The 26,384-nt window shown below is 50.2% G+C and overlaps 2 protein-coding genes across 2 annotated transcripts; both read right to left on the reverse strand.

Moving 5' to 3' along the window:
- Positions 1-12: 12 nt before the first annotated feature.
- On the reverse strand, positions 13-2,205 carry GPHA2 (glycoprotein hormone subunit alpha 2). Its single transcript, XM_040970794.1, has 4 exons — positions 2,107-2,205; positions 727-844; positions 378-562; positions 13-285 (listed from the first exon to the last, which is right to left on the reverse strand). Exons 1-4 carry the CDS (start codon positions 2,203-2,205, stop codon positions 184-186), a joined length of 504 nt encoding a protein of 167 aa, XP_040826728.1. The 3' UTR covers positions 13-183.
- A 530-nt stretch (positions 2,206-2,735) lies between these two features.
- MAJIN (membrane anchored junction protein) lies at positions 2,736-25,185 on the reverse strand. Its single transcript, XM_040970741.1, has 11 exons — positions 24,890-25,185; positions 18,315-18,432; positions 15,945-15,990; positions 13,020-13,095; positions 12,734-12,859; positions 11,943-11,974; positions 11,568-11,659; positions 9,391-9,454; positions 4,330-4,402; positions 3,551-3,656; positions 2,736-2,967 (listed from the first exon to the last, which is right to left on the reverse strand). The coding sequence occupies exons 2-11, from the start codon at positions 18,413-18,415 to the stop codon at positions 2,922-2,924; spliced, it is 762 nt and encodes a 253-aa protein (XP_040826675.1). The 5' UTR covers positions 18,416-18,432; positions 24,890-25,185; the 3' UTR covers positions 2,736-2,921.
- Positions 25,186-26,384: the final 1,199 nt, after the last annotated feature.

The raw sequence follows: 26,384 nt of genomic DNA on the forward strand, positions 1-26,384 counted from the left end.
TTAGGGGCAGGGCAGGGGGCAGGGCTGGGTGGGGACAGGAGAAGGCAAACACCGCTCTCAGAGGTTATGGGCACTTCCAGTTAGACCCCAGCAAGTAACTGGAAGGGCCAGAGCCTCCTGCAGGTTGGCATCCCAGGTGCTGGCTTGTCCCACCCATGGGAACCTGGGACGCAAGGAGGGCCCTTAGTAGCGTGAGAGGCGACACATGTCACACTGGCAGGCCCTGGCTGTGTAGAACTCCAGTTCTTCCCTCCGGGTCCCCCCACACTGCAGCTGCACCTTGACCTGTGCCAGAGGGGAGCTGTCTTCAGCCAGCTGTCCTGGGTGCCCACCGTGGCCTTCCTCTGCCCCCAAGCCCTGCCGCTGGCCCGCCTCACCTTCCTCAGGCTGCTGATGGTACAGCACTGGGAGATGGAGGTGATGTTGTGCCTGTAGCCACTGGCCACCAGTACGGAGTAGCGAGAAGGGAAGGCACTGGACTCACAGTGGCCCACGCAGGCCTGGGCTACGTGGGAGCCCTGGCAGGTGCCTTGGCGGTCACTTCGTACAGTCACATTGAAAGCTAGGAGATGGGCGAGGGGTAAACGGTGCCTCCATGCACATGCTGTACTTCTGTGTGGGTCTGCCTAGGGTGCAGGCTGCCGGACAGGCTTGGCCTCTCATCTTAGCTCCCTCCCCTCCCAAAGAGTTCCCACTGCCCCCAGCCTTCGGGTCCCAGTTACTCACGGTATAGGTGGCAGCCTGGGCTGGCTGGCTCTTGGCCCCAGCCTTCAGTGATCACCAGCAGGTAAAGGAGCAGGGCCCAAGGGGACCTCATGCGCACCTGACATGTGGGTGGAGGGCTCTGCAGGCAAGTGGGGCAGGGCTGGCTGGCCTTGCTGACAGGGTATAGCCAGCCGGCCGGCCAGGGCTGCCTTGGAGGGTGTGTGTGGACTTGGCCTGGCCGTGTCAGCATTCAGCATAGTCCCCCGCCACCCCCGCAATCTCCCACACCTGCAAGCACACACCTGCTCCCTCCTCCTGCCCCATCTCTACCTCACCTGCCTGCAGGTCCCCTTTCCACACCCCCCAGGCCTCCTCCAGGAGCACTCACCATTTCTGAGGCCAGGAAAAGAATGGCTCTGCAGATCTCTGGGCTGGCTCTGGGGCTTTTGTTTGCGCCTGTTGGGAGCCACACCCTCTGGGGCTCGGCTTTGGCTTTTAGGCTGGGCCTCCCAGCCCGAGGCCTCCTGGCAAGCCCACCTGGGAGCCGGCCATCAGGCGCAGGGGTGCTGTCCTTGGCAGCAGCTGGTGGGGCTGCCAGGGCATGCAGCACGTGTAGGGTCAGGGAGGGCAGGGCTGAGACAGCCAAGTCAAGGCTACATGTGACGTTAGGTCGGTAGGACACCCCCTTGTCCAGGACCTCTCACCCCAACCTAAAGCCACTCGGCAGCCCTGTCTGTCCTACAGAGGAAAGGGACTGGGAGAAGGATGCTCTGGGGGCAAGGAAAATCGCAAAAGGGAGGGGGCACCTGAGAGGTGCCCAGTGGCAAAGGCAAAGGATAGGGGTCTGTCCATTTTTGCATCAGTGGATGACTTCTTGCCCTCTATGTGGGCAACAGAGGGGGCTCTGAGCTGCAGGGGTCTCACGGGCCTGCAGTAGGAGAACAAGCTCCTAACCAAGCCTGAGGGTGCCAGCCCCAGCACAGTTGAAGTTGATTGGGCTTTGGCTGTATGGGGAAGGCAAGTAAGACTCTGGGAAGGAAAGCCACCTGCTAGAGCCACACAGTAATTCATGCCAGGGTGGACTGAAGCTCTAAATGCACCTGCCCTGTGCCAGCCGTACACTTGGGGCAAGGACAGGGCAAGCTGGAGGACAGAACCAAATCTTAAACACAGCAGCCAGAGTGGCTGGAATAGGGGAGGGCCAGAGGAAGCCTCGGGATTCTGGGTGGTCCCCTCAGGGCCTCTGCCACTCAGCCTGTCAGCATGGGCACATGCCTATGGTTGGGACAGCGGTGGGGAGGCTGCCGACACCGCCTGCAGAGAGTTGCTCTTACCCACGGCACACAGAGGTCCTATGGGCGGCAGAGGAGCTCAGCAACCCAGTCCCAACTCTCCCCTCACGGTGGACCCCTCTGACCCGCCATAGCTCGTGAACTGTGCAGAACTCTTGGGGTAGAAGGGCTCTGACCTCCCCAGGTGGCCTGCTCCAATATCGGACATCTCGCCCAGCAAGCAGAGGCAATCTTTCCTACATTCCCATCAATTACTTGGTCCCACAGCTGTGCGGGATTGGTTCCTTGGTGGTGGATGGAGCTCAGGGGCCCTGGCCTTCACACAGTCCCAGGGTGGACAGCCTGACAGAGCCATTAGCCTTACCGTCAGAGGCCGGAGGTACTGGCGGGTGGGAAGCATTTTATCTTGGAGAAGCTACACTTACAGCTGGGCTGAGTGTGTTTGGGAAGAGAGCAGTTCTCCCGCGTCAGCAGGGCCCAGCCCTTGCGAGTGACATTTAAAGTAAGCGGTCAGGTGTAGATGCGCCCACCCAAAAGGGTGCTGAGAAGAGCCACTGGCTGCCCTGGGGGAGGGCTGCTTCTCTCTCCACTTCTATTTTGCTAAGTTTAATCAATAACTCTCCATAAATAATTTATTATCACTAGGATCCTAAATGCTGCAGACAAAAAGATCCAAACTGGCCCTCAGGGCAGTGAAATTCCAAGCTTTTTAGAAAGCTGTTTTCTCTCTTTTTTTTTTTTAATTGAAAAAATTAAATTGGGACAAAAACATTCAACTATAAGGTGGAGAGGACAGGAGAACCCTCCTGGGGGGGTGTCAGCTAGTTGGGGCTCTGCTCTGCCCAAGGTTGAGGCCTCACAGGCTGAGGACACAGAGCAGGCGGTGCTGTGCCAGGTGGTCCTGGCAGTGCCACTTTGGGGGGTTCACTGGCTGTTCCTCCTGAAGAAGTACTGGAACGGGAAGAGAGAGCTGCAGGGGGAGAAATGGATGGCTGGCACCGGCCGAGGGCTCCTCCCTTCTCCCTTCCTCCCATTACTGCTTCATTGGCTGCGCCTGTTTGCTCTGGGGAGCTATGGAGTGGAAATTCGAGTCTGGAAGAGCGTTCAGAAGGGCCGTCAAATGAGGTGATTTCCAGGAGAGGTTCATGAAGGAGAAACAGCTACAGGACAGCTGTTCTCTACTCAGAAGGGTCTGCGAGCTTGTCATTTGCTGAGAGGACTCCTACAACCCCACTGAGAGTCGGAGGGAGACACAGAACTGTCTCGGTAGCCAAGTTGTCTGGATGAGCCAAGGCAAATGTGACCAGGCTCTGTTCAGGCCCTGTTTATGGGACCGGACCCTGTGCCGGGCGCTAGACAGCCGTGCGCTGGGCACAACAGAGCAGGACACTCGGTAGTGAGCTCACCACGGGGCCCTTGGTCTCAAGCCCATTTATCTGCCATCTTTCATGCCAGACACTGAGGAACCTGTGAAAGCCACCTGCTGTCAGTCCCCTCTGGCCAGGCCCTGGAGCCACCCTCTGTCAGCCGGCAGGGACAGCAGTTTCTCTTACCTTAGAAACTCTAAGAAGCCCCTGCTGCCCGTCTCCTTGGGGGGTAGGTTGTTCTGCTGCGGTGGAGTGGCACCTGGTTCTGCAGGACTGTGTCCCCACTTGGAATCTGTAAGGAAACAGGTTGGCCCATGGACTCCTTGCAAGTGCATAGCAGGCAGGGTGAGAGCAGCTTCCCGCCAGGCTGGGCTTAAAGCCAGGGCAGCTGCGTGTCCTATGCAGCCTTGCTCCTGCCAGCCGGCAAGATGCCCTCCAGTTCCCTATTAACACAGCTCAAGCCCGGCTCCCTCTGTGCTGCCGTGGCTTCACACCAAGCAAGTGCTTGCTCACAGCCCTGCTGCTGGGAAGGCTGCAGCCCACATGGAACTTTCCCAGGGTGGGCCAGTAGGTTGTAAGGGCAGCACCTGCAGGCATCCCAGCCCTTGTAGCACCTTCAGCGTCAAGGCTAATGCTCCAAGGAAGAGGAGAGGCGGCCTTGCAGGGATCACTTGCTGACAGAAGAGGGAAATTTCCTCCCCCCTTGTTTCCTGTAAAACCAGTGGGTTCAGGAACATTTGAAACAGTGAGTAGCTCGCAGAGAAGGGCTAGAGTTCCTTCCCGTCCTGCCCCTCCCTCAGGCCTGTGGGGTGGAGGTTCCCCTCACCCTCCACTGAACGAGGCTGAGGCACAAGGCACCTCACTCACCCAGTGGCCCAGACTCACAGCCCTGGGCTGCTCAGCCTGCTCATCAGAGAACCAAGGGGGAATCAAAGGAGACGGAACAAGAATGTTCCTGAACCTACCCTCTTCCTGGACATGAGTGGAATCAACAGCCAAGGTCTCCTGCCATTCCTGCTGAGTTTTTCTTTGTTTGTTCTGAGAGCGAAATTAAACTTTATTAAACAGAGCTCAGGGACCCAAATGCTGGTGATCTAACTTCCCCTCGGCCTGGGGCCTGGCTTCTGACTTCCCAGTGCACGCTCATTATTTCCTAATGGAGGATAGTCCCTTCTACATTTTAGCCTCTTAAAAAAAAAACATTTATTTTTATTGGAAAGGCAGATATACAGAGAGGAAGAGAGACAGAAAGGAAGATCTTCCATCTGATGATTCACTCCCCAAGTGACTGCAATGGCTGGAACTGAGCCAATCTGAAGCCAGGAGCCAGGAACCTCTTCTGGGTCTCCCACGTGAGTGCAGGGTCCCAAGGCTTTGGGCCGTCCTCGACTGCTTTCCCAGGCCACAGGCAGGGAGCTAGATGGGAAGCGGGGCCACGGGGATTAGAACCCATGCCCATCTGGGATCCCGGCGCATTCAAGGCGAGGACTTTAATCACTACGCCATCATGCCAGGCCCACATTTTAGTCTCTTCCTCACTGTCCCTGTAACATGGTGAGATTTCAGAGCCGAAAACACGCCAAGCTGGACCTGGCTGGCATGCCTCCTACTGCTAATGGAATTCACGAGAACTTCAGCATTAAGGTAGAGAACACAAATCTCTGGGGGGTAAAACTGATACACTGCTCTGTCCTAAATCAGGGTGGGGTTCACTGCCGCAGGGTCTATGCAGCACCGCCAAGCACTTCACAGAGAAGTGAGCTTAGAACGGAGCCTTGCTGAATGGGTGGTATTTCATCCCAACAGGGTGAGGGGTTGGGCATTCCAGACAGAGTACATATGGGCATGGTGCCACTAAAAACTGAGTAGGGGGATGTGTTGTGGAGTAGCAAACTAAGCCTTCACCTGCAACATCAAGAGTCCCATATTAGTGCCAGTTTGTGTCGCAGCCGCTCTACTTTTGAGTCCAGCTCCCTGAGAGAGGAGGGCCATAAAATGCAAAGGGTGGCCACTGTCACCTACATGGGAGACAGCGAAGAAGCTCCTGGTTCTGATCTGGTCCAGCCTTGCCTGCTGTGGCCATCTGGGCAGTGAACCAGCAGATGGAAGCTCTCTCTCTCTCTGAAACCCTGCCTTTCAAATGAATAAATAAACCTTTTTAAGCAAGTTCAAACAGCAAGGCTGGCGCCAGGTGCCACAGGAATGTGACCAGCGCCCATTCTCAGCACAAATTTGAGATGAGCACAGCAGGTGTTTCTGAGACGAGTGCCTTTACAACAAACCCTGCAAAGTGCCAGGCTGCATGGACAGCGGCTGAAGTCCTGGTCCTCTGGGGAGGAAGGAGAGCCAGCTTTCTCACCTTCTCCAGACAGACCCACTCTGCTTTTTGACTAGAGGAAATGACCCTTGGGTCCTGAATGGAATTATGGTTTCAGGCTTAAACCCTGCCGTGTAGAGTAGCCCTAAGAACCAGTGGAGTGGCGTCTAATAGGGTTGGCAGAACACAGGCCAGCCCTGACTCAAGGAACTCTCCTCAAAAGAGGGGGTAGAACTGATGTCCCCCTAAAACTTTGAGAGAGGTTTCCTCAAGCAAAGCGAGAAGGGGAGGAGGCGATGGCCTGTGTAAGATACGGACTTCCAGCAGGACCTGGTTCCAGGCTGCCTGCTGTACAGTTATGGCCAGAGCTGTTGAGAAGGTTGAGCTGTTGAAGGCGGAGGTGTTGACAGCATGTAGTGTCTCACTTCCGGGCTGTCAGCTCCGGCTCAAGTTTTTAACCTTCCAGAATCCAGATCTCTCGGTCTGGGGCCTGGAGTGATTGGGGGATATGACGTGTCCCCCTTCCTGTGGTTTCCCTAACACTCTCAGGCCAGTTCTGTGCTGTACTCCTCACTCCTGACGGCTTCAGATGGGCACAACCCACGCTGCCTGGGATCCTCTGCTCCAACTCCCTCCAAAGTGGGAAGAGATGGCGGGCACTAGACTGAAGAGCAGATCCCGTTGTTCCAGTTTCCATGACTTACACTCAAGGGCACTGTGATCTCTGCCGTTCAGGGGAAGAAGTCCTCATCCCGGGAGCAGGGCCTGTCATGCAGAGAGTCTTTGGGCTTTGAGTGAAAAAAGTCAATAAACATGCTCCTTTTTACTCCGAGTTCTTCTGAACCCAGAATCAGGTTGAAAAGGTAATTATGTTGAGTAAGAAGCTGCGGGCACTGTTCTTGAGGGAGATGACGTGTCAGACTAAGAATAGGCCAGTACGGAGGGTAGTAAGTGAAGGGCCTGCTCCTTTCATGCTAATTACCTTGTTGGTATAAAGTGTCTTTGTTCTCTGGAGCCTCATGTACTCTTCTTGTACTTTCTCACTTCCTCTTTTTACCTCTCTGGAGGATGGTAGGCACAGAGGAAGTGACTACCCAAATGTGCGCAGTGCGCCAGCTAGCCAGGGCACAGGAAGGGCCCTGGACTGTGCGTGCCCACAGGGGAGGGGTCTACCTTCTACAGGAACACCTTTTCCCGGGCTAAGCTGCAAGCCTCTGGAAAGAAGCACTAGGTTTTATACATGCTTGTGTGTGTTCCTGCCTGCCCCTCCTCAAAAAGATGCCTGTGGGCAGGAGACAAGAAGTAAACATCATTTCACTCTTGTATGGGAGCGTGTTATCCCTGGATTCCTGTGATCCCGAAGGTGGCCGGGGCGATTTCTGACACAGCCCGTGCTGATCGCTCCAGGAGCTGCCTCGGCACTGTCCTCAGCGCCAGTTCACCAGCCTACGCTCAACACAAGAACCACATTCTGGGCCTGACCAAAAACTCGCTTGCTGGGCCAGTGTGATGGCTCAGTGACTAAATCCTCACCTGTGGATTTAAATCCTAAATCCTCCCATATAGGCACCAGTTCGTGTCCTGGCTGCCCCACTTCCCTTCCAGCTCCCTGCTTATGGCCTGGGAAAGCGGCTGAGGCTGGCCCAAAGCTTTGGGACCCTGCACCTAAGTGGGAGACCTGGAAAAAGCTCCTGGCTCTGGATCAGCTCATGTTCAGCCTTTGTGGCCACTTGGGGAGTAAACCAGTGGGTGGAAGATCTTTTTCTCTGTCTCTCCTCTCTGTAAATCTGATTTATATATATATATATATATAATATATATAAGCCCCATTTTCTTCATTCTGGGTTCTCTACCACATTCTGAACTACTGTGTTTTTGTTTCGTTTTGTTTTGTTTTTAAGAATTATTTATTTCTCTGAAAGGCAATGACAGAACTCAGCAGACAGAAACCTTCCATCCTCTGGTTCATGTGTCAAAAACCTGCAAATGGCTGCACTGGGTCAGGCCAAAGCCAGGAGCTGACATTCCATTTAGGACTCCCAGCTGGGTGGCAGGGGGCTGGATTAGAAGCAAACCAGGGGCCTGGGGCAATGGTTCAGTGGTTAAATCCCCTCCTTGCGAAGATCCCATAATCAGTGCCAGTTCGTGTCCTGGCTGCCCCACTTCCCGTCCAGCTCCCTGCTTGTGGCCTGGGAAAAACTTTGAGGACAGCCCAAAGTCTTGGGTCCCTGCACCCACATGGGAGACCCAGAAGAGCCCCTGGCTTCTGGCTTTGGATTGTCTCAGCTCCAGCCATCACAGCTATTGTGGCCGCTTGGGGAGTAAACCAGCGGATGAAAGATCTTTTCTGTCTTTCCTTCTCTCTATAACTCTGTGTTTCCAATACAAATAAATAGTTCTTAAGGGCCCGGTACTGTGGCCTAGCGGCTAAAGTCATCAACTTGAATGCACTGGGATCCCATATGGGCACTGGTGGCCCTGCTTCCTATCCAGCTCCCTGCTTGTGGCCTAGCAAAGCAGTGGAGGAGGGGCCAAAGCTTTGGGACCCTGCACCCACGTGGGAGACCTGGAGGAAGCTCCTGGCTCCTGACTTTGGCTTAGCTCCAGCCATTGTGACTGCTTGGGGAGTGAATCAACGAATAGATGACCTTCTTCTCTGTCTCTCCTACTCTCTATATATCTGACTTTGCAATAAAAATTTAAAATTTTTTTTAAAAAGAAGCAGCGCAGCGAGAACTCAAACCAGTGCTCCCATCGTTCCAATGTGAGACACCAACATTGCAAATAGTGGCTTATTCTGTAGCCTGCATCACCCCAACCTTGGGAACCCTTCCTCTGTGGACACCCTGGGCCCTGGGTTTTCTTCCCCCCTCGGCAGAGCACATCCGCCAGTGACTGGGTGCCCTGCCTTGTACCACTGCTGTCTGTGGAGGAGGGAATCACATCCCTAGCATCTGGCACACGTAGACCCACATGAACATCTGTTGAGAGGATCACACATAAATATTTGCTAACAGATCATGTGATGGGTCCTGGGAAGGTGAGTGAGGTGATTGTTAGTGTTTGGGGACTTAGGTCAGAGTTCTGAGTCACCTAGGAGTAGGAAGTAAGAAAAAGGGCAGGCTCAAGAAGGCGTGGCTAACAGCTAGCAACAATTCAGGAGAGAAGGAAAAGGGGGGCCAAGAAGCTCTGACATGGAGAAAGGGCAGAGACATGCACACCGACAAGGGGAACAGATCTCACGAACGAAATCAACCATCATCAGGGCCTGCCCTCGGTTACTCCAGAAGTCTCCCGGAAGCTAGCTGGTTCTTACTTAGCTCACTTGTGAAAACTAGACGCTCCTCGACTCAGACCCATTGTAGACAAAGACAAAACCTTTTCCAAACCAAAAATTTTATGCTGGGTCCCATTGCTGGTCAATACAGACCTATTTTGTAATTTCAACCTCCGAGTATAACGAGCAGCTTTGTAAGCTAAGAAGAGGGGACATTTTCATGGAGCAGGTGCGTTAGTGGTGTGCGTCTGATGCAGCCACCTTTGGGATGGGTTGGGACCGAGGTAGGGGAGATAAATGCTATTGTACAGAAGAGACACCTCAGAGTGGGTTCCATCAGAGCAGTCTGCACGAAGGACCAGAATGTGCCGGCAGCAGGAATCCCAGCCCTGATGAAACGAAGCACCCCAGAACTCGTAACCCAGGGCTTACCCTTCTGATTGTCACAGGGGGCTTCTTTCTGCTGAGGCTGGGACCCGAAGTCCCCATCTTGGGTCTAAGGTGGAGAGAAAAAGCCCAGGAACTGTTAGTGGCAGCCACAGCTTCACTACATTCAAGCAAATGTGGCCCAAATGAATATTTCAGCAGGTTGGCTATTTTTACACCACTCCTGGCTGGCAGAATACATTGTAAGGCCAAATTTTCTTTAGGTGCAGCTATAGTTATCCCAACTTGAGACACTTAGGAGTCTGGGCTTGGAGACAGGAACATGTGATTGACAGCAGGTTATCAGATTTTTAAATACTTGATTTGTGCATCAAAACTCAGAAGAAACACATGAGACTTCATATTCATGGCAAATTCAAATGGAACAGCAAAACCTCCCGACTTTGAGTATCCTCACATTCCACCTGCTCGGAAGGAAGCACCTAACTCGTCACTGACAGGCACGCCAGGCCGGCGCTGGGTCAGTGCCCTGCTGGTCTGTTCTCACACTCCTGGACATCAAGGGGCCTATGCAGCTCCAGGAAACAGCTCCTGTGAACCCAGGGTGGAGGTACTGTGGGCTGACAAGCAAACCGCACATCAGACTCTCCCAGCAATGCTCTCTAGATGCTAGTAGGGACAGAGAATCCAAAAAAGGCGAGTGACCCCTGTGAAAGCAAGTCCAGCTCACGGCGCTGTGCTCTCCTCCCTAGCAGCCCCCCGTTCAAACAGCCCCCCACTCAACAGCCAACGCAGTCTCTTGCAAAGACTGATATGTCAGCCTAGACCACAGCCTCCAAAAACTTTCAATTCACCAGTAGAAAAAAAAGCATTCATTTTCATTTGTTCTCTAATTCTCAAAGGTTTCCCATATTTTTGTATGGTCATCTGAGACCTCACTGAAGTCTTGTGTCTTCTTACAATATAACAAAGGACATATTTATTGAATATGTTGAATTCAATTGTGTAAGATCTGATGATGTCTTCTCTTGGCCCTCATTTTAATCTATGAGCAATCCTACTTTGTGGAGAAAGGACCTGTGTTCAAATTTGGTCAAATGACAGGATCTGGTACAGCAAGTTAAACCACCGCCTGTAGCACCTCTGAGCAGCAGTCTGGGTCTTGCAGAGTGTGTTTGCCGCCAGCTCCCTGCTAGCGAGCCTGGAAGAGCGGCAGCAGATGGCTCGAGCACTTGAACCCCTGCTAGCCTGGGCAGGACGCCCAGATGGAGTTCCAGGCTCCCAGCTTCAGCCTCGTCCAGCACTGGGCATCACAGCCACTCGGGGAATCTCTTTCTCATGTTCTCTTTGTAATTCTGCCTTTGGAATAAATAAGTGAATCTTAAAAAGAAAAAAATTTGGGCCTGGCGTGATGACGTAGTGGTTAAGGTCCTTGCCTTGCACACCCGGGATCCCATATGGGCGCCGGTTCTAATCCTGGCAGCTCCACTTCCCATCCAGCTCCCTGCCTGTGGCCTGGGAAAGCAGTCGAGGACGGCCCAAAGCTTTGGGACCCTGCACCCGCGTGGGAGACCCAGAAGAGGCTCCTGGCTTCGGATCGGCATAGCATCGGCCGTTGTGCTCACTTGGGGAGTGAATCATAGGACGGAAAATCTTCCTCTCTGTCTCTCCTTTCTGTATATCTGCCTTTCCAATAAAAATAAAATAAATCTGTAAAAAAAAAATTTACATTGCAAGTTTCAACTTGGTTTCTTCCCTTAGTCCACCCACTGGGCTGGCAGTTATGACTGACCTTTTAAAGATAAAGTGACTCGGGCCTGGGAGGTGGTTTAATTGTCTAGTCCTCCCCTCACAAATGCCAGGATCCCATAAAGGCACCGGTTCATGTCCCAGATGCTCCACTTCCCATCCAGTTCCCTGCTTGTGGCCTGGGAAAGAATGGAGGATGGTCCAGAACCTTGGGACTTTGTACCTGCCTGGGAGACCTGGAAGAAGCTCCTGGCTCCTGGCTTCGGATCAGCTCACCTCTGGCCATTGTGGCCATTTGGAAAGTGAACCAGCAAATGGAAAACCTCTGTCTTTCTGTAAATATGCTTTTCCAATAAAAATAAAGAAATCTTTATAAAAATAAATTTATAAATAGTAAAAAGAAAATGACTCACTGCAGGACAGATCAGGCAGCAAGACGCAGAGGTTAGCCTGCCCTCCCCCACACCGCTGACCTGGCCAGCCCTGGGCTGGGGCTGCAGTTGGGCTCCTCCATGCATTTCCGTTTCCTTACAGTGGCTACTGGTGATGTCTTTTCAGTGAGGACCTGCAGAGGAAAACCGTCCTCTTGTGACGCCTTTCCTGGGAGCGCTCTCAGTTCATGTGGGCACAGGTGAACTTTCAAACATCAGCTTTGCAAGTAAGAGAAACAATTAGCCAGAGGCAGATTCTTAAAATTAGCCTGGGGAAAATGGGATTTCAGGTTTATCCTTCTGACTGGCCCCAGGGCAGCAACTGAGAGGCAAAGTAAGAGGAAAAGACAGGAGCAGGATTTGGGAACACAGGCGGTAGAAAGGCAAGGTCCACTCTGTCCAGAAAAGCACACTTACCGTCCCAGGAGAACTGTCCTGTCCTGCTCTCCCTGCAACGGGAAACCCGAATGTCAGAGCGCGTCGAGCCTCCGTCGGGGACGCCTGGCTAGTTCACTGATCGCAGTGGCTGCAGATGCCTTCCCGTGCCCCTTCTCCCTCGTCCCGGACACTACCCTCCCTAGGAAGGCTGTCTGTAATTTTTCTTCCTTCCTTGTATCACAAGCTGAAAAGGTTCTGTGCACATGCCGGAACAGGGCACCGCTTAGAAGGGGATGAACGTACCACAAAAGGAAACCAGAGTGACTTCAAGCATCAGTGACACATCGCTTGAGGAGATTTTGAGTCTTGGCACTCTTTTTCAAATCAAACTGCCAGATGCTTACCCTTTCCTTCAAGGACTAAAAGAGTTACCACCCTCAGAATTAAAAAACTGGGAGATATCTTTAAGGTACCACTCATGTGAAAGTCCTGGAGGGCTCTAAAACAGGACACGCTTACGGAATTGCTGTCACTGAGTGATCACTCCAGGCCAAACCTGGTACTTTCCACTCACCTCTGTTTGCATTATTGATATTAAACATTATTTATGAATATATAATCTTTTTTTACAACTCAATGAGAAGGATACTGATCATGTTGGCTTTTTCCCCGCAGCCACTCAGCTATGGTCGCATGCTACTGAGCGGCACAGCAACCGGGCTGAGAGCACGTGCCCTGACTATTTTACTGTTGGGGCGCTTGCAGGCCAAGCTGGCAGACCTTCTCACCACAGCCAGTGCCTGCTGCCAACCTCCCCTCAAGTCACTTACCAGGTGACAGGTGTTCATGAAACTGCTTCATCTCCAAGTAGAGTGTGAAAACAAATGGGTAAGGGATCAGCACGGTTTCCCCATGCTTGAATTTCAGGTGGGAAACTCTTTCCCACTCGCTTTTGTCTGGGAAATGGAGCTAAGGAGAGGGCGGGGAGCCAGGGCACGTCTCCTACTGCTCATTGAGGGGACACACTTGCTCTCCTGTCCCTAGTCTCCCCCACACTGCCTGTGGCTTGGCTGCACTCAGGTGACTCTGCAGCTGCGGCCAGCAAGGGAAGGATACAGGGAAATACAATGAAGTGTTCCGTAGCAAAAGGCTGCAGGTTGTCCATGTTTCCCAGGACCACACGGATAGAATCCTGAAAAATATCGTGAGATCACTTTAACGTCATTGCGGTTTAGTCTGTCCTTGTAGATCTTTCGCTGCTCATCACACCCCTACATTCTGTGAAGACGGAACTACCGCCTTTGCCCTTGGCATGTTTTACTTCCCCGTTGCATTCCCTGCTGGAAACACCCCGTCCATCAGTACATGCCACATCATGCCTGTCCTTTAGGTTGAAAGCTCCTCCAGAAAGCTTTCCCTGACTCCCCAAAATGTGATCAACATTTAGTCTCAAACTTCACAGTAAGCCTGGGTCCTTTACCACATCCAACACACATGACTTCATCTCGTCGGGAGATCTCCTGGCAGCACAAGGGACATCCGACTGATCTTGGCAACCTTCCGTGATGCCCAGGTGACCCATAACAGCTCCCCCATACATCAGCACTGAATGAGTAAATGGTGTTGATATTGATGTATAGTGATTTTACCTTTGCTTAAACTTTTTCTTCTAGTCTCTTTAATTCTGAACTGATTTGTCTCTAATTTCCTATGCCTATTACTCTATACTAATTAAACATTTTGACATTATTAAAAGACATTGGAAGGGATTCCTCATCCATAGATCAGCGAGATCAACAGCATTTTGCAACTATTGCATCCACCTGGGCAGAACCTTCAGAACATGCGCCATTGTGATCCTGGTTGGTCGCCCATCCCCATCCTGGGGTACTGGGATGGTTGGGAGGCTGGGAATGGCCTATCCCCCATCCCTCTCCTCCCCCAGAAATGGGAAGAAGAAATAGAAAGCTTGGAAATAATGATCACCCCCGATTTCTCCCTAATCCTAGATCCTTCCCACCCTGATCAACTATGTAAACATTTAAAATTAAGGGGGGGGGGGAGAGAGAGAGAGAGAGAGAGAGAGAGAGAAGACTACTGCACTTCTATAGTAAACATTTTTTTTTTAAAAATCTAACTTTCAATTCCAGGTTTGTTGCTTCATCTTTCCAAGTCTAGTTTTCCTCATGTTTTGGCTCATAATAGGTAGCAAATGGATCTTATTTATCTTCTAACACTCTGGAAACTTTGATGTGATGTATGGCATAGGTAAATGCTTGACAGCTTCCATTGTACTGAGCTCCTGTGTGGCAGGCACTGCACGTTCCTACTTCTACATCCCCCACAATCCTCAAGACAGGCATTAGCTAGGAACCCATGACAAGGAGAAGGCAGCCGCAGGGAGCGGGGTAGTCTGCCCAAAGTCACACTACGAATGGCAGGAACGGAACTCAAACCCAGCCTGGCTGATTCCCAAAGCCATGCTGCCCTCACTCTGCCAGCTGCCTGGAGCTTCCTCCCGCCCCCGTGAACTGAAGGAGCTCACAGAATACATGCAACATGCAAGCGTTGTCATTGTGTCAGGTCAGATCACTGGTAACTTACATTGTCCTTGAGGCCCGGCGGGACCTACTCTGCCTTTCAATACTTCGCTGGAGAGCCACAGGTCCCTTTCAGGACAGAACTCAAAGCTTTACACAGGTGTGTGTGTTGGTGTACTTACAGGTGTTCTAGTGCTTTGAAAGAGGAGCCCTATGTCTCAGTAAATGCCATGGGCATGGGCATTTACTGAATAGTAAATGGGCTGAACAGTCAGAGGAGCATGTGTCACAGGCCCAGCATTCCCAATCTGAAATTCCAAAAGCCAAAATGCTCCCAAATCCAGAACTCTCCACAGTGACATGTCACAGGTAGAAAATTCTACAACTGACTTTACATGATGGGTTGTAGTCAATACACAGATGTTGAGTGGCCAGCACCGAGGTGAAGCAGGCATCCCATACAGGCACAGGTTTGGTCCCGGCTGTTCTACTTCTCATCCAGCCCCCTGCTTGTGGCCTGGGAGGCTCAAGTCCTTGGGAACCCGCACCCGTGTGGGAGACCCCGAAGAGGCTCCTGGCTCCTGGCTTTGGTCAGCTCGGCTCTGGCTATTGTGACCATTTAGGAAGTGAAGCAGCAGATTGAGGGTCTTTCTCTCCCCTCTCTGTAACTCTGCCTTTCAAATAAAATGTTTTACAGTATAAAGTTACCGCAGCCTATGTGTGTAAGGCAAGAATGAGACATAAACTAATTTCACGTTTAGACTTGGATCCCGTCCCCAAGATATCTTATTATGCATATGCAAATATTCCAACATTTAAAAAGGCTTATAAATTTCAACCTACTCAGCCTGTAGTTTAAACTCATTTTACACCAGACAATTAAGACCCAGGCAGATAAATGATTTGCCAAGGGTCATTCATGCCTAAGCCTGCACGTGGGACCAGCCCCCAGAACTCCAACTCCATGTCTAATACTTTCACCAATTTACTTTTTACTGCTTAGTCTTCTTTCTGCAGCAGAACTTAAACTAGATCTGGGTACACAGGGAATGAAAGTGGAGTGGACTAGAGCAACTGCAAATGTTTCTAAATAAAAGGAAGGCTCGGCAGCCTTGGCTGTGTATTTACAGTGGCGTTTCCTGAACGTCAAGTACCAGGCAGTGGTTGGAAGGGTGAAGCTGCCCAGGGCCCCCTGGAAGGCACCAGTCCTCCGGAAACTTTGCTAATGCCAGCTGCCACAACAGAGCCATGAGCCGCCTGTTGCTGGCTGGGAATCCTACAGGGAACACTACACTCCTAGCTTCCAAGAGGCTGACACTTCAACTAGAACTGGGAAGGATAAGGGTTTTAAATGTCCCTGGCGAGGAAATGTGGTGGGGAGCCGCCAAGGTATCAAGAGGAAGGTGTGAGTCTGTTTGTAGGAAATGACTGGAGCCTGAACACGGATGCATCTGCGCCTGCGGCAGTAACTTTCCCCGAAGCGGTCCGTCTCGCTGCCCACCTCCAGCTCCTGCGGGACGCCGTCCTTGTCGTCTGTCACTGTGCCTCTAGAAGGGAAAGACCAGAGACACGTAAGCAGCTGGAAAACTCGGAATGGAGAGGAGAGCATGAGTGACACTTCCAGGAGTGACGGGAATCTGATGGAAGCAACGGTTCTGTAAGCTGACCCCAGTGGTCAGGCGGCATGCGCAGAGCCCTGGGACAGGGCCGGGCTGATATGTCTTTGCGAGTGACCTGACAAAACCTGAGATTCTCCCCGTGATGGCTAAGAATGTCATGGAGCACTTCCATCGAAAGTGTCATTTGGAAATCGGCTAGGAGCTCTTATCATGAGTCCCTTATCATGAGTCTTCAACATCAATGGTACTAAAGTGTGATTTGCCTTTTTCATTGCGTTAACGTGTACCCACTTGCACAGAAGCATGGGTGTGCAAAATCATTGATGCCTTAGCACAATCCTATCAAGCTGCATGAAACTGGAGTGGCAGCCTAGTAGGACTATATGGCCCCAACTGTCTCTGCTTTTCTTGCTTGCCCATGCAGTGTCTTGAAATGCTTTCTAGGTTTTCTTGAAGCAGTTTCATGATTTCAAGTCCTATATTTAAATCTCTGGTTCACTTGAGCTGCTTTTTGTATAGGGTAAGGGGAAAATATTTGTAATAAAAGCATGTTTACATTTCCTGGGCATAGTATTACTAAATGATTATATTTTAAAATTGCAGTCAAAAAAACATGAAACAGGGTAGATATTGTGGGACGGCAGGGTAAGTCACCTCTTAGGATATACAAGTGCCTTATCCAAGGGCATGTTCATTCTGGTTGCCCCTCTTCCTAACGACCATAGGAAGCCCAAATACTTGGGATCCTGCCACTCTTAGGGCAGACTGGCATGGAGTTCCTGGATCTTGGCTTTGGCTAACATAGACATTTGAGGAATGAACTAACAGATGAAAGATTTTTTTTTCTTTGTTGCATCTGTCACTTTGCCTTACAAATAGATACATACATGTTTTAAAAGAATATACAACAGGAGCAGGAGCAATGGCTCAATTGGCTCAAACTCTAAGTGCCAACATCCCATATGGGTGCCAGTACATGTCTCAGCTGCTCCACTTCCCATCCAGCTTCCTGCTTGTGGCCTGAGAAGGCAGCACAAGATGACCCAAAGCCTTGGGACCCCGCACCCTGGGGGAAGCTCCTGGCTCCTGGTTCCTGGCTTCGGATTGGCTTAGCTCCAGTCCTTGTGGCCATCTGGGGAGTGAGCCAGTGAGAGGAAGGTCTCTTTCTCTCTTCACCTCTCTTCTTCTGTCACTTGACCTGGTGTTTCCAGTTTAGAAACTTGGATGAAAGATAAATACACTTAATATAAAACCTTTAGAGAGAGAATCCAAGCAGGTGCTACTTCAGCAGAGAAGGTGTGATGGAGGGACTACATTAAGTGCTTACAGAGGCAGTCTCCTCATGCTGCAGACTGACAGGCGGCCAAGTCCAGCTCCACCTCCAACTTCTCGCTGGCCCTGAGCAGCAGCACACAATGGTTCAAGTAGCTGGGTTTTGCCAATTATATGGGAGACATGCACTGAGCTCCAAGCTCCTGGCTCTTACCCTGGCCTGGTCCTAGCTACCAGAGGCATTTGAAGAGTTAGTCAGTGAATAGAAGCTTTCTCTGTGTCTCTATTTTCTTCTTTCTCAGGTCAATTCTGTCTTTTAAAGATGTGTTTATTTTTATTGGAAAGGCAGATTTACATAGAGAAGCAGAGACAGAAGGAAAGATCTTACATTTGCTGGTTCACTCTTCAAATGGCTAGAGCTGAGATGATCTGAAGCCAGGAGCCAGAAGCTTCTTTAGGATCTCCATATAGGTACAGGATCCCAAAGACTTAAACCATCTCCCATTGCTTTCCAGGCCATTAACAGGAGGCTGGATTAGAAGTAGAGCTGTCAGGACTCCAAATGGCACTACAGATGGTGGTTTAATCTACTATACAATGGTGTCAGCCCCAAATAAATTCTTTTGTTTTTAAAGATTTATTATATTTTTATGTGTAAGGTAGAGTTACAGAGAGGAGAGACAGAAAGATCTTCCATTTGCTGGGTTGCTCTTCAAATGGTCTCAATGGCCAGAGATGAACTGAGCCAAAGCCAGGAGCCAGGAGCCTCCTCCAGGTCTCTTGCATGGGGGTAGGGCCTGAAGGACTTGAACCATCCTCTGCTGTTCCCCCGGGTGATAAGCTCGGAGTTGGATCAGAAATGAAGTAACTGGGACTCGAATGGGTGCCCACATGGGATGCCAGTGCCAAAGGTGGAAGCTTAGCCTACTATACATGGTGCCAGCTCTGCTCTAGATAATTTAAACAATAAATTAAGTTACCTGATACTGTTTCCATATCTGATTTTGAATTTATACACACTGGGACCCACATGAAGAAATCTCGTCTCTGGAAATGGGTAGGTTAAGGGTTTTAAACCCATTGCTTCCAGATGACAGCCTAAATAAAGCAGAAACATTCAAGAATTACTAAGGTTATATGTCTACCAACAAGCTAAAGCTGGCTTTATGCATAGGAGAGGGAGCCTGCCTAATGTGCAGTGTCTCTCCATGGGTAAGATGCCCAGCACCAGCACCCCGCACCAGCAGCCCTGCTCATGTACCAGCTCTACCTCTGCTGTGAATGGCTGGTCCTTCCCTGATCTGCCAGACACACATGGCATGTGGTACACCCTCCATTCTTGTTTTTTATATTAAAAGCTTTATTTATTTTCATTTGTTGTAAAGTCAGACATACAGAGAGGAGGACAGACAGAGAGGAAGATCTTCCATCTGATGGTTCACTCCCCAAGCAGCCGCAACGGCTAGAGCTGAGCTGATCCAAAGCCAGGAGCCAGGAGCTTCTTCCGGGTCTCCCAAGTGGGCAGAGTCCCTAAGCTTTGGGCCAATCTTGACTGCTTTCCCAGGCTACAAGCAGGGAGCTCAATAGGTAGCAGGGCCACTGGGATTGGAACTGGCGCCCATATGGGATCTCAGCGCATTCAAGGCAAGGACTTTAACCACTATGCTATCGTGAAGCAACCGGAATACAAACCAGCACCCATATGGGATGCTAACACTGGTAAGGCAAGGACTTTAGCCACTAGGCTACTGCACTGAGGCCCAAGTTTTGCTGTTTATGTTATGCCCTTGGATAAACCACTATTCCAGAGGACAATGATGCTAACACCCGCCCTATGACACACAGGATCTCTGCTGGAATGAAATGTCTCTCCTGCTTCACCTGGAACCCAGGGGGAAGTGAAGAGGGCTCAAGTTAAATCTTGAGAGAAGAGACCAGCGTGGTAGCCTAGTGGTTAAAGTCCTAGCATTGCATGCGCCAAGATCCCATATGGGTGATGGGACTAATCCCAGCGGCCCCACTTCCCATCCAGCTCCCTGCTGGTAGCCTGAGAAATCAGTCAAGGACGGTTTAAAGCCTTGGGACCCTGTGCCTACATGGGAGACCTGTAAGAGGCTCTAGGCTCCTGACTTCAGATCAGCTCAGCTCCAGCCTTTGCGGTAACTTGGGGAGTGAAATCATCGGACAGAAGATCTTCCTCCCTGTCTCTCCTTCTCTCTGTATATCTGACTTTACAACAAAAATAAATAAATCTTCAAAAAATAATCATGAGAGAATGCAAAAGGTGTACCAATTAGAGGCAGTACATTGATGAGATCTCTCCTATTAATTTTAACTAAAGTTAAGGGATTACACAGCTTCTGCCACAGCCGATAAAGATGCACATTGATATCTCCCAGTGGTGCCAAGGACAGGCCATCTTCCCCTCTCCGTAGGACTTGTGGGACTCCCGGTGTTCCCCAGGAGCCCACCACATGCCTACCGCTTACTAAGTTTCCTTTTATCTGGATTTTCTGCCCACTTGAAGCCCTTTCTGAGGAGAAGCTGGCCAAGGGGAGAGATGAAACCCAAAGGTGCGTTTCTCTAGCAGGAGGGCATTCAGCGTGCATGGAGAGGGAAGAACCACACTTTCTGTTCATAATTGCAGATAATAACCCTGCACTCTGTCTCTTCAGACGGGACCCGAAGCAGCACTTGAGAGAGAGAGGCCCAGAGGTGCTGACCATCAAAGTTGCCTTTATCTAACATGAGGTCCTGATCCGAGAGGCAGCTGACACGGAGCATACGAGACAGGCAGCACCTAAGAAGAATCTGGGTTTGATCTTAGGTCTAATGTCACTCATCTCTCTGAGCTTTGGGTTTCTTATTTGTGCAATAACAACTAACAACAGTGATAAGTGTGTCCTGCTCTCTAAATCTTCACAAGTGCATGAATGGCCTAAATATGAAAGAAGAGGAAATGGAGGTACAGTGAGATGAAATAACCTGCCCACAGCTATGACTGATGGAGTCAGGATTCCAACAGAAGCCAGGCAGATCCAGACTTGATACTCTCAACCTCCCTGCCAGCCTGATTCCTCAGGTTATGAGAAAGGGGGAAAATCAAGTTAATAAACAACAACCCCCCCCCTCAAATCACTTTAAAAGGGATAAAATGCCATAGCACTGAGAAGACTATTTTCATTATGCATTCCTCTGTCTTATCCCAAGGCCATTTCTACTTAACAGGGAAGACTCCTGAATGGTGGAATCGGAGCTCTGTGGGCCCAAAGTGTAAAGCTTTCCACAATTTCCAAAGTTCAAGTCTGGGGCTGCCAGGAAGGAAAGAGCCTGTCTGATCCCGGCTGCTTGGAATTAGAAGGACCGGAGGCTGGAGCCAGAGCCTGGGGACTGTTTATACTAGACATGCAGTTTCAAATGAAAAAGAAGCAATTTTTTTTTTGGCCAATTTCAGACTTACTGGAAAGGAAATACTGTTCATATTCTGAGAAAAATGTGCTGATGCCCCATGCCCAAGGCATGGCAGGAACCCAGGCTAGCTTGGCTGGAGCTGGGGGCCAGATGACTTTTCCCATCAGGCAGAGAGCCCACTTGGTGAGAAAGACTTCGGTTCCATTCCAGTTACTCCGAGCGTTCTGAGAGGCAGCGTGGGCCTGCAGGCCAAAGTCTGAGGGCATCAGAGCAAAGGAAATGAAGGACACTGGCTGGAAATGACAATCCGGAGAGGAAATGTCATGAGCTGCACCACAGCTGGCTCTCTGAAAGAAGAAAAACAGCCCTCTTCTTGCTGGGGCCTGTTCCTGCTCATTGCTGGCTGCCCGCTTCAGAAACAAATGCCACATGCTAATTATCTCATTTGAAAATAAGGATTAGACAGCATAATTCAAAAGAACCCTAGCACAAGTGGTTCGGAGGTTTCACAGGGTTGTTTTCCAACACTGACTACGGTAGCCATGGTGATACTAGGGCCCAGTAACTATGACTGAGTTGATGGGAGCTTGCAGAGGAAGGGTCAGGCTCGGCCCGATTTTTCAGGTGGCCACAAATCATGAAGGTTTCAAAACAGAGGAAGAACAGCGACAGGCAGTATGGATTAGTGCTAGAGATGTAGTATTAGAAACTGAAGGATCAAGATTTGAGCTCTCTTTCGCCTCTACGTCACTGCGCCCGGAGCACGGGATTCCTCGTTTCTTAGTTTCTGCTTCCACAGACTGGGATTTCACCTCCCCGCCCTGAGCTGCTGAGAGACTGAATGAGATAATGTTACAGGCTGCACTTCATGAACTCCAGAGTGTTACATAAACATCAGCTATTATGATAGATTTGAAGAATTCTCCTCTTAATGCATCCCAAGAAAAGTAAATCCCAGAACCTGAGACCAATTAGCTTTCATCTCAATGCAGAACCTGACAAATTCCAACCAAGAACCTCTCCTTGGGAATATCTGGGAATTAGATTTAAAGGACACATAGGGACTGACGTTAGACTTTTCCAGATGCTTCCAGGAACATTCATGTAAAACGCACCTACTGTGCAGCCCTCATCTGACAACAGGCTCTCTGACCACTGATGAGTGTGTGGCAGCAAAACAGGGAAATCTCACTGACACTATGAGTCCACCGTCCGTGTTTTGGAATTGAGACTAGGACCGATAGCGAGCTTCTCCTTGGCAGGTCGCCGAGGCCCGTCCACCTGTGCTGAAGCCGGTCCACACGCTCCAAAAGCCTGCCTTTCCAACGAGAAGTCCACCAAAGGAGGAAACGGTTTCCACAAAGCCACAGAGTCAGGAACGGAACCAGGCTTCACCCTCTGAGACTGTTGAGTCCTGCTCCCATGGATTCCACTGTAACTCACCATCCTGTCAGTCAGTAAGCCATAACCATGGCGACTCAGAGCAAACTCACTCTGGGTACAAAAATATCCGATCAAAATGCAAGTTCTTCTGAGTGAGGATTCTTAGAATTATAATATGGAGTGTGAAAAATAAAAAAGAATTACGAAATGGAGTATAAAGGGTCATTTTTACAGTGGGCTCCAAACTGTATTTTCAGAAGGAATGATTCTGCCTCCTCACCCTGAAGGACTGTCTGGAGAGCATGTTTTATTTAGTGGAGTGCTGGACCAATGCTACCCAATAAGGAAATTGCTTTTTCCAAAGTACAGATTCCTGGGCTCTCCCGATTCAAGATGACAGCTTCAGGGTGGAGCTAGAGGGTCTGCATTTTTTAAAGGCTTGTTTTTATTGGAAAAGCAGATTCACAGATAGAAGACAAGACAGAGAGAAGGATCTTCCATGTGCTAGTTCACTCCACAATTGGCCACAGTGGCTGGAGCTGAGCTGGGCCATGCTGGAACCAGGAGCCAGGAGCTTCCTCTGGTCTCCCACATGAGTGCAGGGTCTCAAGGCTTTGGGTCATCCTTTGCTGCTTTCCCATACCATAAGCATGAAGCTGAATGGGAGGTGGAGTAGCTAGGACACAAATCAGCACCCATACGGGATGTGGATGCTTGCAAGTGAAGGATTAGCCAATTGAACCATTGTGCTGACTCCAAAGGAGTCATTTTCTTTTGAAGAAAATATTCTGGGCCCGGTGCGATAGTGTAGCGGCTGAAGTCCTTACCTTGAACGCATCGAGATCCCATAAGGGCACCAGTTCTAATCCTGACAGCCCCAAATCCCATCCAGCTCCCTGCCTGTGGCCTTGGAAAGCAGTTGAGGACAGCCCAAAGCGTTGGGACCCTGCAGCTGCATGGAAGAAGTTCCTGGCTTTGGATTGGTTCAGCTCCAGTTGTTGCAGCCACTTGGGGAGTGAAACATAGGATGGAAGATCTTCCTCTCTGTCTTTCCTCCTCTCTGTATACCTGCCTTTCCAATAATTAATTAATTAATTAAAAATATTCTGATACGTGACAGGAAGAGACTGATGACTGAAGACAATTCAGGATACTCTTACACTTACAGTGCCACTCTATTTTCTCCTAAGTCTCTGCCCACCCTTTTGGGTGAGACATAACCTTTAAAATTTGCTATTGGGCCTGGCACAGTGGCCTAGTGGCTAAAGTCCTCGCCTTGAACGCCCCAGGATCCCATATGGGCGCTGGTTCTAATCCTGGCAACTTTACTTCCCTTCCAGCTCCCTGCTTGTGGCCTGGGAACGCAGTTGAGGATGGCCCAAAGCCTTGGGACCCTGTACCTGTGTGGGAGGCCCAGAGGAGGCTTGGGGAGTTACTTGGGGAGTGAATCATCGGATGGAAGATCTTCTTCTCTGTCTTTCCTCCTCTTTCTATATCTGTCTTTCCAACAAAAATTAATAAATTTTGAAAAATATATATTATTGGTATTTGTGCAAGAATATTTTGTCCTTGGAAGTGTGACAGATTCTGTTTTGCTTGTGGGGTAATGGGGAGAGGGGAATTAAAACCTCTCAGGACACCCTGAACCAAAATCAAAAGGCCGTTGTAGACTACTCAGTAAAACAGAAAGCTGTCTTGTTCACCTTGGGGCATCTTCTGTGTCTTCCCTCACTGTCCTAAGATCTAATGAGAAACCACCTTTGGTCAACAGGTGTAGAACTATGCTCTTCACTCTGAGAAAGCAACAGTTTCTCATCTTACTACCCTGTTCAGTAGGGATGGCTTGTGACGCGAAGCTCATGCTATTTACCAGCAATCAGATGACACTGAACTCACACTGCAGCATTCTAAAAATCCTTCCAACCTCAGGAACCCAAAAAGCAGTTGGACATAAAACTGGCAGTTAAAGACGTGGGTTTTTGGTTCCACCACTGGGTGAGCCATCCTGAAACAGTACATGTGGGGAAGTAGATTTGAAAAAGAAAAAGTGCCTGTGGTTTCACAAGGGCAAATGATGGAGAGAATATATATCCTTAGGCACCGAGAAAGGGGACACCATTTATAATTGTGAGCTGTGTACCCCAAGTCTCTGATGTACATATCTCAGGGGTCCTAGTGACAGAAGACACAAGTGTGGACAAAAGGCTTCCAAGCACACAGCTTTGTTCTTGGCAGCAAACAATGGTATGCTCTGAAGAAATTAATAATAAAAAATGAAATTACTTCAACTATTAAGAGAACACATTTCACTCAGGAAATTTGAAGCATTTTTTAACTTTAATTCAATTTTGGTGACATACTGGGGAGATTAAGAATTGTATTCACTCAGTTAAAAAGATATACCTGCCATTGGCAGATAATGTGATCTGGCCAAGGTCACGCATCAAAGGCAACACTGAAACTCAGATGCATTACTACAGCAAAGTAGTTCAGCTGAGTGCAAACTTCAGGACGATGGCTTCTTCACAAGCTGACCTAGATTTACTTTTCACCTAAATTCTTCACATTTTAACCCCTCAGCATTGCTCTAAAATAACCGAATCAGATAATTATAAGACCACAGGGATCTGACGAATAGCCTTTAGTTTATGATGTTGGTATTTACATCGCACCTTAGACTAATGCAATGCTTACAAGCCTGCTATCCTACAGGATCCAAGACTTCCACTTCAAGAAGGTAAGAAAAATTCAACTGACTTACACTCTGTGCTAACTGCTCTCTTGCATTTTTTTCAACCTGGTTTGATCCTTTCAATTTTGTCTTCATCCAACATTTGTTCTTTCAGTTTATAAATACCTGACTCCTCAGTGTGTGCCACAAACTCAGTGAGGCGACACAGCCAGGAACAGTACCGACTCACAGTCTTGCTTGCACAGAGCTTACAAACAGCTTGAGTGATGACTGCTATGAAAGAAACATGCGGTGATATGACATGTTACAAAGAAATCTCAGGTAGGAGTCAGGGAAGCCTACTTTAAGGGACTCATTCCTGAAGGATTATGTACAAGCCAGGGGAGGGTGGGGTCTAAGATGGTGCAGGCTTCCTTAGCAGAAGAGTGTGGCACTTCCAACACACAGAACTACGGCAAACCAGAACACACAAAGGGCAAGAGAATGCTAGGAGACAAGACTAACAGCAAAGCAGCCAGCACACACCTGAGAGCCCACAGTGCTGCAGGCGCTGCTCTGGGCAATGACCCACGAAGAGACAGGATTCCTTGTCTGAACAGCTTACATTAAAGGTGTGCAGACCAAAGCACTGCTGGCATGCGCAAAACCTGGGACTGAGAGTGGACCAGCCACGGCTAGGTCACAGCAACCCCCAGCAGATGGAGACGGGGTTGGTAGGGGTTCTTTGGTGCTGCCCCAATTAAGCCGCAGCACCCCTGACTATACATGAAAGCTGGTGCTGGGGTTGGGCTGAGCCAGGCTAGGCAGCAGCAACCTCTAGAGAGTGTCAAGGAATGTCAGGTACTGGGGCTGTGGGTGGGCTAAGCCAGTCTGAGTCGCTGCATGTGCTGGCACCTGTGAGAACCAGCGTTGGGGGCAGGCCTGTTACGGGATCCTGGGGGATGCCCTGAGGGGCTAGGTTGCAGCACCGGCCTATGAGTATGAGAGCTGGGGTTGGGGGTGGACCGGGCCAGGCTAGGCTGCAGCACCTGCCTGCATGCTCAAGCACCAAAGCAGGGGACAGGCCAGGTAGGGTTTCCTCGGTGTCGCCCTGATTAGGCCACAGCTCCTGCCACTATGCAAAAAGAGCTGTGCCAGGGGCAGGCTGGGCTGGGCTGGGCTATAGCACCCCCAGCTGCACCCACAGGTACATGTGTGGATTGGCGCAGGGGCAGCGTGACCCTGACCCTACACCAGCCTGTGCACACAACAAGCTGTGAAGACCTCCAAGGGGAGGTTTCTTGGTGGCTCCCCAATCAAACCCTTAAAGACCTGGCCTCAAGGTAAAACCAGAAAGGCATGTGGTCTGACTCTGGAGCATAAGTCTCAGGACTGGGCCACCTCAGTGGTTGATTTTTATGCAAGAATGGAGAGCATGGGCCTGGCACGGTGGCCTAGCTGCTAAAGTCTTCACCTTGAACTTGCCTGGATCCCATATGGACGCTGGTTCTAATCAAGGCAGCTCCACTTCCCATCCAGCTCCCTGCCTGAGGCCTGGGAAAGCAGTCAAGGACGGCCCAAAACC

The sequence above is a fragment of the Ochotona curzoniae genome, unplaced genomic scaffold (assembly GCF_017591425.1).
Source record: "Ochotona curzoniae isolate NIBS_2020 unplaced genomic scaffold, NIBS_Ocur_1.0 scaffold_4937, whole genome shotgun sequence".
NCBI lineage: Eukaryota > Metazoa > Chordata > Mammalia > Lagomorpha > Ochotonidae > Ochotona > Ochotona curzoniae.